This window comes from Xenopus tropicalis, chromosome 3 (genome assembly GCF_000004195.4).
Source record: "Xenopus tropicalis strain Nigerian chromosome 3, UCB_Xtro_10.0, whole genome shotgun sequence".
Lineage (NCBI taxonomy): Eukaryota > Metazoa > Chordata > Amphibia > Anura > Pipidae > Xenopus > Xenopus tropicalis.
In genome coordinates, this window is record NC_030679.2 from 78,588,238 (window position 1) to 78,603,400 (window position 15,163).

The following is a 15,163-nucleotide window of genomic DNA, read 5'->3' on the forward strand; positions in this document are numbered from 1 at the left end:
CTTATTTTTAGGTTTCCTTCATAAAAATATTTAAAAAAAAGAGGTGCTGATCTAATGTACCAGTAAAAAGTTTTGACAATATGAATTGTGATCAAGATATGAAACTATACACAAGTTTAATGCAAACATTTCTAATAATATTACTTGAATTACTCTTTACCAAATGGGATATTTGTTCCTTTGAATGACTCTTTACCAAATGCACCAATCAGTGGTGTAACTACTCTCCACCTTCCCTCCATCACCTAACATATAAATGCTCAATCCCCACCCAATCCTCTGAGAACCAGGGATTTATGTGCTACAATTGAACCTTGTGGTCTGAGCGCCACTGTCCCTTGGGCCCCCTGTGACTATGGGGTATGAGTCCTCTGTTGTTATGCCACTGGCACCAATTAGCTATACACCTGTCATTTTAGACACTTTTTCCCCCACAGGGTGCAATTAGCTTGTGGCCTGCTGTGATCAGCTTACAACCACTAAAATTGATACATTTGTTTTTTTGAACCTACAGTTCATTTCAATTTGGCATGTATTACATTGTTAACAATTCCTCAACAAGAACAAAGCACACATTTGTAGAACAACTTTGTATATAACACATCCCTGCTGCAAAGAGATATACAAATTACCCTTATTTCTACCCTCAAAATAATAGTGTCAGCAAAACACTTAATGCAGTCAATTATATGAAACATTTCAGTGTATTCCTAGATATAAATCAAATTGGTTTATAATTCCAGTAGATGTGGTGAAGTGCAAATGGAATATCAATTCAGGTGACTGTGAGTGAAAGTATTCATTACTCCCGGAGAAATACCCTCATCACAGTTATGAATGGGACGTTTTCCTCAATGAATGACTAGGCAGAGCTTTGTTTGAATACCAATTACCTCACACTCACTAATGGTCTGCATAAAGAAACTATGTCAACAGCATCTGTGTAATAATCATTAAACAGTGCTGATTCTTTTGTACATACACATCAATAGAAAATATTCATGCATCACTGCATCGGATTTAAAAAATTAAATATACAACATCAACAATGCAGTACATGCATACTACACATATATACTGTACAATGTAATAAAATGATATATAAGGATCTGTACAATAAATTATATATGTTATATACAGTTATCATAGTCTGCTTTGTTTAAGTCATGTACTACTCACTGTACAAAGCTAACAACATTAATTCATTTACACATAAAAACTGGCTTTGTGTGCTGGGTACAATAGCACATAGCAATTAACATTCTTACGATTACTGCTTTGCAGGTTAATTGATAAATAGATCTTGCATGGAATTTTTGGTACACAAGTAGTGTTTTGGCCTAATGAGCATTTATATATACTGTTAACTTAAGGCTAGCTAAGCAGTAACCAGCTGTGAGAAAATAGCACTTAAATTGATATCTTTAACTTGGCGACAAGCTATTCCTGTAATTATTGTAGCTGAAGCTCTGCTATTACAGTACACAGGTGTATGACTTACAGGTGCTGTCTAAAGATAACAAGCCATAGTCATATTGGATTTACAACACATCAGATCATTGCATATGAATAAGGTATCGCTGTGTAATAAAGAACAGTAACATAGTATCTATGTGCTAGGCACAATCTATTACAAACAGATTTTGAGCAATAAATCTCATAACAAATTGCATAAATTCATCTATACAAGATCCAACATCTTTAACTGATTCAGTAGCAAGAACAAAATGAACTTATTTGCAGAGTTCTGAAAAACTGCATTACATTATATAGTAAGCACTGAGCTCAAGTAAAGGTCAAACTAAGAACACTTTTGTTACTACTGAGAACACTGAGAACACCGAGAACCCAATTTATCAGATCATTGAGCTTTGTTTTACATTTTACAAGCTGTGCCTGAGACAATGCATTAAGCCAATAAAATAAATTAATTAGCATTTATATTTATGTTTTTTTTTGCAGACACAAGCTATCTACATTGACAATCTTAAGGCAAATCGAACTACCAAAAGCAAAAAAATCCCATAATTTTAAGTCAAAGTGAGTGAAATAAATATTAAACTAAACAAAATCTAATCTATATTATATCACACAAAGCTGTAGGCTTAGCAACGAATATTCAGAAGGGAGAATGGTTACCTTTAAATGTGCATGAAATTATAATCAGGATCCTTGAGAGCGGTCCCCCTGCTTCTAATTGCATTGCATCTTCCTTTATAGAACTAAATCACAAGACTCTTCCCTCAGTTCGAATTTAACAGCAGACAAGAGTGTGAGATGATAGACAAAGATTCACAACGCCCAATCCAAAATAAAAAAAAAACTTTGTTTGCTGTAAACCTTAACCATGAACACAAAAAGAGTGAGGCACATGGAAAAATGAAAAGGGAGATGAACTGCCTGTTGCAAAGAGCGAACTGTTTTCAACCAAAACGCCTTCTTTCTATGTAGCTAATTAACATGTTTAAACAAATTCCTCCAGGCAAACTGGGGAGGCTTTAACTTGACCAGTACCGAAGACGTTACAGGAATTCTTTTCAGACAAACCGTAACAACTTACCATTCTCTTTGCACTCTTCTGGAGGCTTTGCTTTTTTTGCTAACCGTGGATCCAGCCATGACGTTGTCTTTGTGTTGTGGCTGAAAAGAAAGGAGACCACTTTGAGAAGGGCATACTGAAATGAATCACATTTATTTCTTTAAAGGGGGGAAAATAAAAAAGAATAGAGACTGCAAGAAGAATAGGGGGTTATTCCAGCAAAACTGCAACCGATACACTTAATTTGCTCACTAGCTCTAATTACTCCTGAAGGAGTTAGACGAGTAATTGTGCAAGGCAGCTGTAAATTTGGCATCCTCAAATCACTGTGCTCACAGCAGCTATTTTTATTATAATCAACCAGCCCGCCTGCCAAGGGAGCCTCATTGGATATTCAGCACTCATCCAAAGCAAAAGGAATTTATTAGAAATACCCAGATCTTCGTTCAGTCTAGGGTTTCCAAAGAGCTCTGCACTTGTATTGTAGAAAGGAATCGTACACATGTTTTACTGCATTACATGTGCTCTTTATTTGTTAATAATAGTTCAAAGCTTTAGAAGGGATCATCACCATCCTTGTAAAATCAAATTGTTCCTCCTGTAGTTTGTTTGAAATGACACCAAGGTTTGTCACTGTGGTAGCAAGATTATTCATCTGTCCTCTCAAAAAAACATATAAATAATGACAACTAGGCAAGTGCCATGTCATGTAACCCTGGAGGCTAGTTTACCCCCCTTTATAAATTATTCAAATTAAAAAAAGGCTTACATTTTATACAAATATATAATTAATATGTAATTTACTAAGTAGTAAATTGTGATATATAGCATAAAACTACCCAGAACTTTACATTTCAAAATACAGACAACACTGGCAATGCTTCCACTCTGGCCAGCCTGTACCTCCATACCCCCCCCCCCCCCCTCTCTGCCTCAGCCATGTTCACTTAGCGAGACCATACCTGGGGCTATACACTCTAAAGACTTGTGAAACATAAACTAAGGAGCATAATTACTTATTTTGCCAACAGTCACACAAACACACACATTTATCAGAAACCAATTAAAATAGTAGTTCACCTTAATTTGACTCAATCAGTCATGGGGGAGGTTGAAAAGTTTAAACACCTCTTGCCCCTTGATTCTTGATTCATGCTGTAGTAAACTACTACAGCATAAATCATGAAAATAATACAGTATATCTGCAAATGTTAATGCAGAGTTACTTGTCACAAACTTTAAAATATAGGAACAGAGAAAATAATAATTATTGCACGTGCAAAAGTTTGGACACTGACTCAGTAGAGTCAATATTAAATAAGACCCCCTTGGCACAGCTTGTAAACACCTTTTGTATCCAGTGCAGCCTTCTTGTTGTAGAGATCACTTCTAACTCTAAGATCCTCTTGACGTAAAAATAAACTGGGTACCTTCTACTTAACTTGGAATGTTTAAATGATATTTTTAGCAGACTTAAGGTATGGAGATCCAAATTATACAAAGACTGGAAAAACCGCAGATCCTGAGCATTCTGGATAACAGGTCCCAAACCTGTACAACTATTCTGAAGGTGTCATTATAGCATAGAAAAGACAGACAGTAATTGAGATATTTCTGTGACTCTGGCTAGCATGGAAGGTCATATCAGTTAAGGGTTGCCAAATCTGAAATACTTCATAACTGACCAGTGAAATTCAGAGGATGAACTATTTCATATTACCCATCTACATGGTAACTCTGGACAGGTGAAACTCTGTTTCCGATAACTCTAAGGAAAGGCTAATGAGAAATGGTAAAAGTTGTAGACTGGACATTGATAACTGAAAGCACAGTTCTGTAGGCAAACAAAAGAAGATCCACGGTACCATCAAGTTTACTCACAATTTTACCTTATTACAATTAATTTCCTCAATGCTGAGCCAACAGTAGTTTTTCAAATAATAATAACTGTCGACATACTTTGAGCAACCTCCATTATTTAAAGGGATACCATAGTGATGGTAACATAAATATGAATAGTCGGAATGAGTGCATATTCATCTTACCATAACTAATTTAATTTACAATCAAGAATCCATAAAAGCGGAAGATAATTTTGAAGAAATAGAGTATGATAGAAACCAGATGTTACAACTACAATATAGACAAAACCCCAGAACGCATTTTTTCAGTGAACATAAACAAAATATAAGTGTAAGCCGTGTCATTTGTGTCCATATAGAACAGTGGTTCTCAACCTTCCTAATGCCGCAACCCTTTAATACAGTTCCTTATGTTGTGGTGACCCCCAACCATAAAATATGTTTTCCGATGGTCCTAGGCGACCCCTGTGAAAGGGTCGTTTGACCCCCAAAGGGGTCCCGACCCACAGGTTGAGAACCGCTGATACATATAACATTAATACCAAGGTCAAAGGAAAACCATATTTAAATATTTGACTACACTGAAACACATCCAACATTTGCCAACAGTTCATACCTTTACTATGTTACTATGTGTAGTGTTCTCAAACAGAAAAACATTTTGAATCCTGGCTCTCTTTTTTTCTATGCTCTGATACCCCTGCAATTATTTTGGGAGATTTCAATTGCCACATAGATAACCCCTCTCAGTCCTCGATTTCTCCATCTAACCACCTCCTTTAATCTCCAGCAGTGGACTAATACAGCTACCCATAAGGATGGTCATTTCCTAGATCTGATATAACTGCTCTCTCTAACTCTCTTAGTTCTAACCTCTCCTCCTTCTGTGCTTCCTCTGATCCTGAGTTACTGGTAAATACCTACAACTCTATTTAAGAATCCGCAATAGACACCCATGCTCCCCTGCAGCCGCAACGCAGTCGTGCCTGTAATCCCCATCCCTGGCTTAACCCTCAGACGCCATTTCTGTGCTCCTGTGCACGATCTGCTGAGCGCATTTGGAGGAAATCTAGTGCAAAAGCGGATTTCCTCCATTATAAATTACTTTTGGTGTGTCTCAATACTGCCCTATCCCAGGCCAAGCAAGTACACTATAACAGACATATATAATAATAAATCAAACCCACGGCGATTATTTTCCATATTTAACGCACTACTTCATCTTTCACCTAATGAATCAATCGTATCTGATTCCATCCGCAAACAATTTTCCCAACCTTCACATAAAGGTAATCTCAGCCTTCCAGAATCTCCTCTTTCCGTATTCAGCTCCTTTGATCTCGTAACAGAGTCTAAAGTTTCTCAGCTTCTCCGTTCCTCTCCGCCTACTACCTGCTCACTGGATCCTATGCCCTCATCGCTACTAAAACAGTGTGCCCCTGCCCTTACTCCAGCTCTTACCCACATATTCAATTCCTCTTCTGGTACTTTTCCCTCTCTATTCAAACAAGCATGTGTCAAACCCATTCTTAAAAAGGTTACACTGGACCCATCCTGCCTATCAAACTACCGTCACCATCTCTCTCTTTAAATTTAAAATTAAATATCACTTATATGCAGATGACATCCAGATATATTTAGACACCCCTGCACTAACCACTGATGTTGAAACCCAGATTGCTAACTGCCTCCTGGCTATCTCCTCCTGGATGAACCAACACCACCTCAAACTTAACCTAGCTAAAACAGAGCTCATGGTCTTCCCGCCCAAACCTAGCCCTTCTCCTCTTTTCACCATTACTATTGACGGCATGTCCATTAACCCTGTTAATTCAGCATGCTGCCTTAGGGTCATCTTTGACCAGTCCCTCTCCTTCTCTAACCATATTAATAACACTGCCAAAACCTGCCGCTTTTTCTTTCACAAGTAACAGCTAAAACACTAATCCATGCCCTTATCCTTTCCCGATTAGATTACTGCAGTCTCCTACTAACCGGCCTCCCAGACTCCCACCTCTCTCCCCTGCAATCAATCTTAAACTCTGCTGCCAGGATCCTCCTGCTCTCTCCTAAAAGGGAACCTGTTCAGCCTCACTTAAGCTCTCTAGCGTGGCTGCCTGTTAAGCAAAGGATAACTTACAAAATCCTTCTGCTAACATTCTGTAACCCTTTCTTGGCACACTCACTTATTTTGGGCTGTAACAGGAGAATTTATTCTCTTGGACTTTAAAGATACTGGGAACTGGGATTTAGTGCAGTGCCTCCACCTAGTGGACACTGAGGAACACACCTCAAGGGACTTTCCACTAGGAATAATCACACACAGTTTTGCAGCAATATCAAACTTTATATAACTGTTGAAAATGGAAGTAAAACAACTTTATGGATAACTGATTATCCTGCTCTGAGGAACCTGTGCAGTCCATCCACTGCTGGCACAGTCAGTCTCTATAGGTACCCAGTCCCCACTTGGATCCGGATAAACCACAACCGTTTTTGTCAGTTCAGTCCCTTCCCCAAGAGCTCTTAAGTCCCCCCAGGTAGCGCTACCTGCCCCAGAGTACCTTCCCCTATGGAAAGATGGCTCCTCCCATGTAGCAGGCAAACGAACAATACCTGTTCTCACCAGGGGACACACACAGAGATTCCACAGAGGACTTTGTACTCCCTGGCAGCCCAGCAGACTCTTATCCTTTCAATCTGAAGGCACAACACTTTGTACTGGCTGCTTACTCTGGATCTCTCTTTCAACACTGGCAAACAACAGCAAGTGCTCCCTTTATCAACTGCTAGGCCCGCCCCTAGATTTTTTGGCTCCAAACCCTTAAGCACACCTCCCCCAGAGGTGCACTGCTGCATCCAGCCAATCGGGTCCCTCCCCAGTCTGTAGCTAGGCTGGATGATGTCACAGACTGAGAAATAGGGGACAGGGTTCTCTGATCCCCTACAATTCAAAGCCCTTCACTCCTCTGCTCCTCACTACATTTCTTCATTGGTCTATATATATGTGTGTAATTTTGTATATTGTAAGATTGTACAGCGCTGCGTACCCTTATGGTGCTTTATAAATAAAGGTATACATACATAAATACATACAAGTGGCAAGAAAAAGACTGACATTGAACAATAGCTGATTGGTAGAACAATAGGTACATATCTGCAACTAAGTTGTGGTAACTGAATTTATGAGGAAATACAAACCGGATTCCAAAAAAGTTGGGACACTAAACAAATTGTGAATAAAAACTGAATGCAATGATGTGGAGGTGCCAACTTCTAATATTTTATTCAGAACAGAACATAAATGTAGGTGGTTTTTCACGGTGAGGACAGTGAGGTCGTGGAATGCCCTTCCTAGTGATGTGGTAATGGCAGACTCTGTTAATGCCTTTAAGAGGGGCCTGGATGAGTTTTTGAACAAGCATATTATCCAAGGCTATTGTGATACTAATATCTACAGTTAGTATTACTGGTTGTATATATATAGTTTATGTATGTGAGTGTATAGATTGGTTAGTATAGGTTGTGTGCTGGTTTACTCGGGTGGGTTGAACTTGATGGACAATGGTCTTTTTTCAACCCTATGTAACTATGTAACTATGTAACTAAATCACGGAACAAAAGTTTAAACTGAGAAAATGTACCAGACATGCAAGCTGCCCATGCCACACGCACTCATGCAACCCCATACCATCAGAGATGCAGGCTTCTGAACTGAGCGTTGATAACAACTTGGGCTGTCCTTGTCCTCTTTGGTCCGGATGACATGGCGTCCCAGATTTCCAAAAAGAATTTCGAATCGTGACTCGTCTGACCACAGAACAGTCTTCCATTTTGCCACACTCCATTTTAAATGATCCCTGGCCCAGTGAAAACGCCTGAGCTTGTGGATCTTGCTTAGAAATGGCTTCTTCTTTGCACTGTAGAGTTTCAGCTGGCAACAGCGGATGGCACGGTGGATTGTGTTCACTGACAATGGTTTCTGGAAGTATTCCTGAGCCCATTCTGTGATTTCCTTTACAGTAGCATTCCTGTATGTGGTGCAGTGTCGTTTAAGGGCCCGGAGATCACGGGCATCCAGTATGGTTTTACGGCCTTGACCTTTACGCACAGAGATTGTTCCAGATTCTCTGAATCTTCAGATTATGTTATGCACAGTTGATGACGATAGATGCCAAATCTTTGCAATTTTTCGCTGGGTAACACCTTTCTGATATTGCTCCACTATCTTTCTGCGCAACATTGTGGGAATTGGTGATCCTCTACCCATCTTGGCTTCTGAGAGACACTGCCACTCTGAGAAGCTCTTTTTATACCCAATCATGTTGCCAATTGACCTAATTAGTGTTATTTGGTCTTCCAGCTCTTCATTATGCTCAAATGTACTTTTTCCAGCCTCTTATTGCTACTTGTCCCAACTTTTTTGGGATTTGTTGACACCATGAAATTCTGAATCAACATATTTTTCCCTTAAAATGGTACATTTTCTCAGTTTAAACTTTTGTTCCGTGATTTATGTTCTATTCTGAATAAAATATTAGAAGTTGGCATTTCCACATCATTGCAGTCAGTTTTTATTCACAATTTGTTTATTATTAACATTTATTTACAAAGCGCCAACATATTCCGCAGCGCTGTACAATAAGTGGGTTTCATACATTGGGGATTACAGAGTAAGATATAAAACAATCAATAACCGATACAAGAGGTGAAGAGAGCCCTGCCCAAAAGAGCTTACAATCTACAAGGAGAAAGGGTTGAGACACAAGGTGTGGGAATGGGCATGAGAGGTGTGGCACAGGGTATTGCTTTTAGCAGCATACGGAGGTTATTTTAAACAATATTTAGCTTCTCTAAATAAATGCGTTTTTAGAGATTGAAGGCAGAGAGATTGGGAGAAAGTGTGATAGTTCGTGGGAGCGAATTCACGCGAATTCCCATGAAAGTCATTAGTTTGAATTTTATCCTGAATGGTAGGGGAAGCCAGTGCAGGGATTGGCAGAGTGGCATGGCAGAGGAGGAGCGGTTGGAGAGGTGTATGAGCCTGGCAGCAGTATTCATTATGGACTGGAGAGGGGACAGTCTTTGGAGGGGAAGGCCAATTAATAGGGAGTTACAGTAGTCCAGGCGAGATATTATAAGAGAGTGAATAAGAATTTTGGCAGCATCTTGGGTGATAAATGATCGTATTTTGGAATATTTCTTAGGTGAAAGTGACATGATTTAGTAAGTGATTGTATATGAGGAGTGAAGGACAGGGCAGAATCAAGGATAACCCCAAGGCACCGGGCCTGGGAAGATGGGGTGATGGTGGAATTGTTAACCTTTATAGATACCTCAGGAACAATGTGGGCATTGGATGGGGGAAAGAGAACCAATTCAGTCTAAGTGGAGATAGCGGCCAGGCAGGAAGAGACAAAAGTTAGAAGCTCTGGGTTGAGATTAGGAGAGGAAAGATAGATCTGAGTATCATCAGCATAGAGGTGGAACTGAAAACCAAAAGAATTGATTAATTTGCCAAGTGAGGAGGTATAGAGAGAAAATAGTAAGGGGCCCAGGACAGAGCCTTGAGGAACCCTGACAGAAAGAGGCAAGGGAGAAGACGATGCTCCATTGTAAGAGACACTGAAGGATCGATCTGAGAGATAAGATGAAAACCAGGATAAGGCAGTGTCACGAAGGCCAAGAGAGCAGAGAGACTGGAGGAGAAGAGGGTGATCCACAGTGTCAAAAGCTGCAGAAAGATCGAGAAGTATTAGTAGCGAGTAGTGTTTTTTGGCTTTAGCCGATATAAGATCATTTATTAGTCGGGTTAGAGCAGTTTCGGGGGAGTGTTGTTGTCTAAAACCAGATTGTTGGGGATCCAGGAGGCTGTTGTCAGAGAGGAATAGTGTCAGTCGGTTGTAAACTAGGCGCTCAAGTAGTTTGGAGATGAATGGTTGCAGAGAGATAGGTTAGTTGGATTGGAGGGATCAAGGGAGGGTTTTTTCAGAATAGGGGTTACAAGTGCATGTTTCAGTTGGGAGGGAAAGATTCCAGTAGAGAGTGAGAGATTGAATAGATGAGTTAAGGCTTTGATAAGACAGGGGTTGGCATTGCGTAAAAGTTTGGTAGGAATGGAATCAAGTGGGCAGGTAGTAAGGTGAGAGGAAGCCAAAAGTTTTGAGACTTCCTCTTCAGTCACTGGGGAGAAAGAGCCAAGAAGAGACTGGGTAGCATGTAGGGAGGGAGGTGAATGGTTATGGGGAGAAGATCTGGAGAACTTAAGTTGCAGCCTTTGTCAGGGTCACACTGTGCATTTGAGGTACATTCAGAACCCCTTCGGTAATTCATACGTTTTTTGAATAAGTAATTACCTTGGGGGTCAATTTTCACAGACTGTCCAAGGCAATACCAGCAAAACTGCAATATTTACCTTTTTTAAAAGTATTAGATTACAGGTGCATGTCCTGGGATAGTTCACCTGTCCCAAACTCAAAATCTTCCAAAGATGACAGCACCTTAGTATGCTTAAAAATGCCTTTCAAAGAAAACAGGAACATAAACAGCATTCCACCTGAAATGTTCTTGTTATGATCCTGTTGCCATTGATAATGTAAAGTATTCTTTAAGACAATCTGTCCAAACTAAATGTTTTAACTGCTAATGCTGCTTGTCTGTGTGTACATGGTACATACAGTAGGGAGACGAAGACATCAAAACAGTTGCACCTCCTTTTCACTTCACTTTCATCTTCTTACCAACTGAAGACTGCTGCGCTACTCTGCAGTTTTAGCTAGGAGGTTAGCGAACTATGTGATAAGGTATGTATGTATGTATGTATATCTGTTTATAAAGCGCTACTTATGTACGCACTGCTGTACAGTAGAATACATTAATACAAACAGGGGGTATTAAGATAATAGATAAATACAAAGTATTACAATAAACACAAATAAATAAAAGATACAGTTGCAATACGATAAAAGTCAAAGACACAAGAGGATGGAGGTCCCTGCCCCATAGAGCTTACAATCTAGATAAGGTTAGGAACTATACGATAAGGGAGAGGTGAGTGGGCCTAGGCAGTGATAGTTAAGCTCCCAGGGGTATAGTTCTCCTTTAAGGGTGGAGATAACCACCAGTTTTTCTAACAAGCTGGCATGCACACTAAACACTTTGAAGATGAAATGTGAAAAATGCATATTATCACATTAGTCTATTCTTTTAATATATGTATCTTCTAAATACATTTTCTCTGCAAGTTATCTACAAAGGAGTTTAAGTATGCATGTTTATATTTAAAACAAAGTATGCTGTGTATGAAAAATCAATCAACAAATCTTTATGGCTGATAGATTATAGATAATGTATTGTTTTATATTGGATGGAACCCTCTTTTTGGTATTTATTTCTTAGAAGACATAAAGAGCATATCTGTCAAACACCTTGCAGTTAGTTTGAAAAATACATATAACAAGTGACAAAAAGCAAATGCCATTATAGGGACAATGATGAGGCATTTTCTAATGTACCTACTGGCATTAACCAGTGGATGAATCACAAAAGTGGCTGGTTGTCCAAATGTTTTTAATCTGCTTCTAACATTTGTAAAGTAGGAGATAACTGGATCAGTAAAGTGCACAGTACAAAAAAATGGATTGATAATAATGGAGCCAAAAAATTCAATAGCAAAGAACAGTACCATGATTTACAAATAGTTACAAGAGCTATAATCCATCTTATTCTCTAATGTATTATCAAGCAATGCCAGTCACATCTGTGCATTAAATAATATAAACAGTTTACAACTGTGTAACTGTATTTTCAATCTTTTCTTTACCACAAACACAAAGGTCAGATAATTTCATAAATGCCTTCATATACTTGTTAGATTGCTAGCTCTTTAGAAATGTTAAAGGAAGATTTGCTTGTTTGGTGAGGTTGCCAAATGAGCAGATCTTCTGTCAATATGACCATATAAAAGGCGATTGGCGATTGTAGGCTAATTGGCCCGAGGGCGAAATGATAGAAACACACCGGCGGGCATTGGGAACAGTCAGACGAGGGGCGCATCAACGAGCCGATGAGTTACCTGATAAAACGAAAAATCAAACCTGCCCAATTGACATCTAGTCAATTTTAGGCCAGATTGCAGTCGGGCAGGCCCGTCGAGGATGCCCATAACCGGGCAGATAAGCTACTGCAATGGTCTGAAGGACCAGAATCGGCAGCTGAAATCTGCCTGTGTATGGCCACCTTTACTCAATGAGTATCGTTTGCATACAAATGTTACTGTCATAACATGTACAATGCTGAGCTGATGTTTCATATAAGATACAGTAGAAGCCTGATTTTGCTTTTTCCAGGGGGTGGCATAAAAATGGCATAAATTCCAGGAAAATATAATATGTGGGAGAATTTGCCAAAGTCAGCTCCCACTGACTTGATGGCAAAGTTTTGTTATTTTTTTTGTGTTTTTTCACTTAATAAATCCCAAATTTTTAGAGTTTTTGTTCAATTAGTATAATCCACAATTTAGTAAATAGGCCCCTAAATGTGTATATATGATTTACCACCTAGAAACTGCATCACTTTAATTCCATACATGAAGTGATAATTTGTAATTTCAGTTGGCCAAACAGTGCAAAGTCCCTTTTACAGTAGTTTACATAGATATTTAAAATTGTACCATGTTATTTTTACACAGTAAACCAAACATCCAACATAACCAATGTTTGGGGGTTGATTTGTTATAAAATGATGATATCATACTAAGGTGGATTTTAGGGTTGTTAGCCAGTTCATTAGGGCATTAACATAACTTAAAAGCCCACATTCTCAACACACCTTTGATTTAGCCGTACCAAGGTGTATTGTAACTAATACTGTCTGTACTACAGCACTGAAAAGGGTTAATAGCATGCTGCTTGCTCACACAAACAATGGGCATTGACATGTTTAACTATTGCAAGTTTACGCAAAGCACAATCACTTGCTATTTTGGTGTGCCTCAAACATGAAACCCTATATATTCTCAACTCAACCTTTGAACCAATGGAGTAATATACAGACATGCACAGGTATTATCATATGTCACACATCCTTGGCTCAAAATATAAACCTAAACTGGAATAGTCTAGAGCCAGATCAAAATCTCAAAAATAAGTCCCGTTGCCCATGAAATATGCATCTGTAAACAAGACATTTTTTTCTTTAATTTACAATGTCTGTAATAAATTTTCACACATGGTGACAACTAAAATGAGGAACTAATGTAGGATATTTATCATTTGTGCCACACAACTCATAAAGCACTACCCATACTTGTAATAAATCAGTGAAGTGATACTGCTGTGCATTACCTACTGTACCAGCTGAGCCACAGACTTAAGCAATAAATGTTTATTAAATGAGATAAGTTTAATTCATTCTTGCTGGCTAAACTGTGATGAAAATGGAAGATTACATGTTACAGTTTTTTAACAAACACAATCACAAATAATAATATAATATTGGGGCCATACATATCTTGCATGGGCACAGCTTCATGTTTGTATCTATGGAAATCAACATGAAGATCACATAATAGCATATACAAAGCTAATCTCACGTTTTATATAAGATAAATGGTGACCAGATGATCTAGAAACAGGAGTAACTGAAATCCTAGCAAACAGGTTGGCTTAGGTTTGTGAATTTTATGTGTTGCCCTCTTTCTTGTAAATGCAGCAACAGAGAGATATGGCAAGAAACAATAGAACATTAAAAAAAAAATTAAATTCTATTAGAAAGATTTGCTTTATCACTGATAATCCTACAGAAAGAATGTAGACATTTCAAAAACCAGTCAGATGGAACTACAAATGCAAAATTGAATTAATATCAAAGAAGAGGTGCTTGGCTAACTGAGCTTTAGGGTGTTCAATGTAGAGTTGAAAATGTTCAATATACCTGTACTTTGTCTTTTGCTTTATAGCTATCCAGAATATGTAATGATTAATATAGTTCTTCCTCTGTAATATACTCATTTTAGGGTAAGGGGTCTACTGTATTAACTGATTATACTGAATCAGCAGATCATTTTTATTATAAGTTTAATCATAAGTTACATTGAACAAATTATTTTTCACTTACTCAATAAAGTAGACTTCTCCTTTTTCTGTATATGCCATTTCCCAGTTATCAGGCAAAGACCCCAGCTCATCAGCGTCATCAGGCTTTAGGATCTTGATTGTGTCTGTGCCTTCCTTTTCTTCTGAATGGCAGTACAGCGGAGCAGTGTAAGGCAGGGAAGAGATCTCACCTGAGGCATCTGTACTCTTATCTTCATGTTCACTTGATTCTACAAGAGACACCAAACTACATATTTATCACTTCTGCCCTTCTGTTTTTCACCTCTCAGGACAGACATGATTACCTGAATACCAATAGTCACAAAACCACAAATAAGGTCACAGGGCTAAAATAGGGCATATTAAAGTGTTATTTGATGTCAGCTTTGGCTTGCAAAGTATTCTCACACCATATAATATAACACCAATTAGTGTGAAAAAACAAGCAATTTAATTTATAAATGTATATAAATATGCCATTTAGATCTCCTACTCTGACAGTACATGTACTGGTTATGATTAATGAATTTTTAGCAATATGATTGCATTTAACCTCATGTTTTAGCAGTTGGTAAGGGCAGAGCCTCCAAGAATGCCTTGGAAAGAGGTAAGCCCTGATCAAAACTCCAGAATTCTTGATAGATGCATGTGAGCACTAACATTGGTAA

At 38.5% G+C, this 15,163-nt stretch overlaps 1 protein-coding gene across 7 annotated transcripts in view; it reads right to left on the minus strand.

Annotated features, from left to right (window-relative positions):
* The window catches only part of magi2 (membrane associated guanylate kinase, WW and PDZ domain containing 2), a 451,931-nt gene that overhangs the window by 138,551 nt on the left and 298,217 nt on the right, over nucleotides 1-15,163 (minus strand). For all 7 annotated transcript variants that reach the window (XM_031897513.1, XM_031897512.1, XM_031897514.1 and 4 more), the window contains 2 exons: nucleotides 14,518-14,725; nucleotides 2,561-2,640 (listed from right to left, as the gene is read on the minus strand). In XM_031897513.1, coding sequence (XP_031753373.1) covers nucleotides 2,561-2,640; nucleotides 14,518-14,725 — 288 coding nt within the window. The remainder of the gene's footprint in view (nucleotides 1-2,560; nucleotides 2,641-14,517; nucleotides 14,726-15,163) is intronic.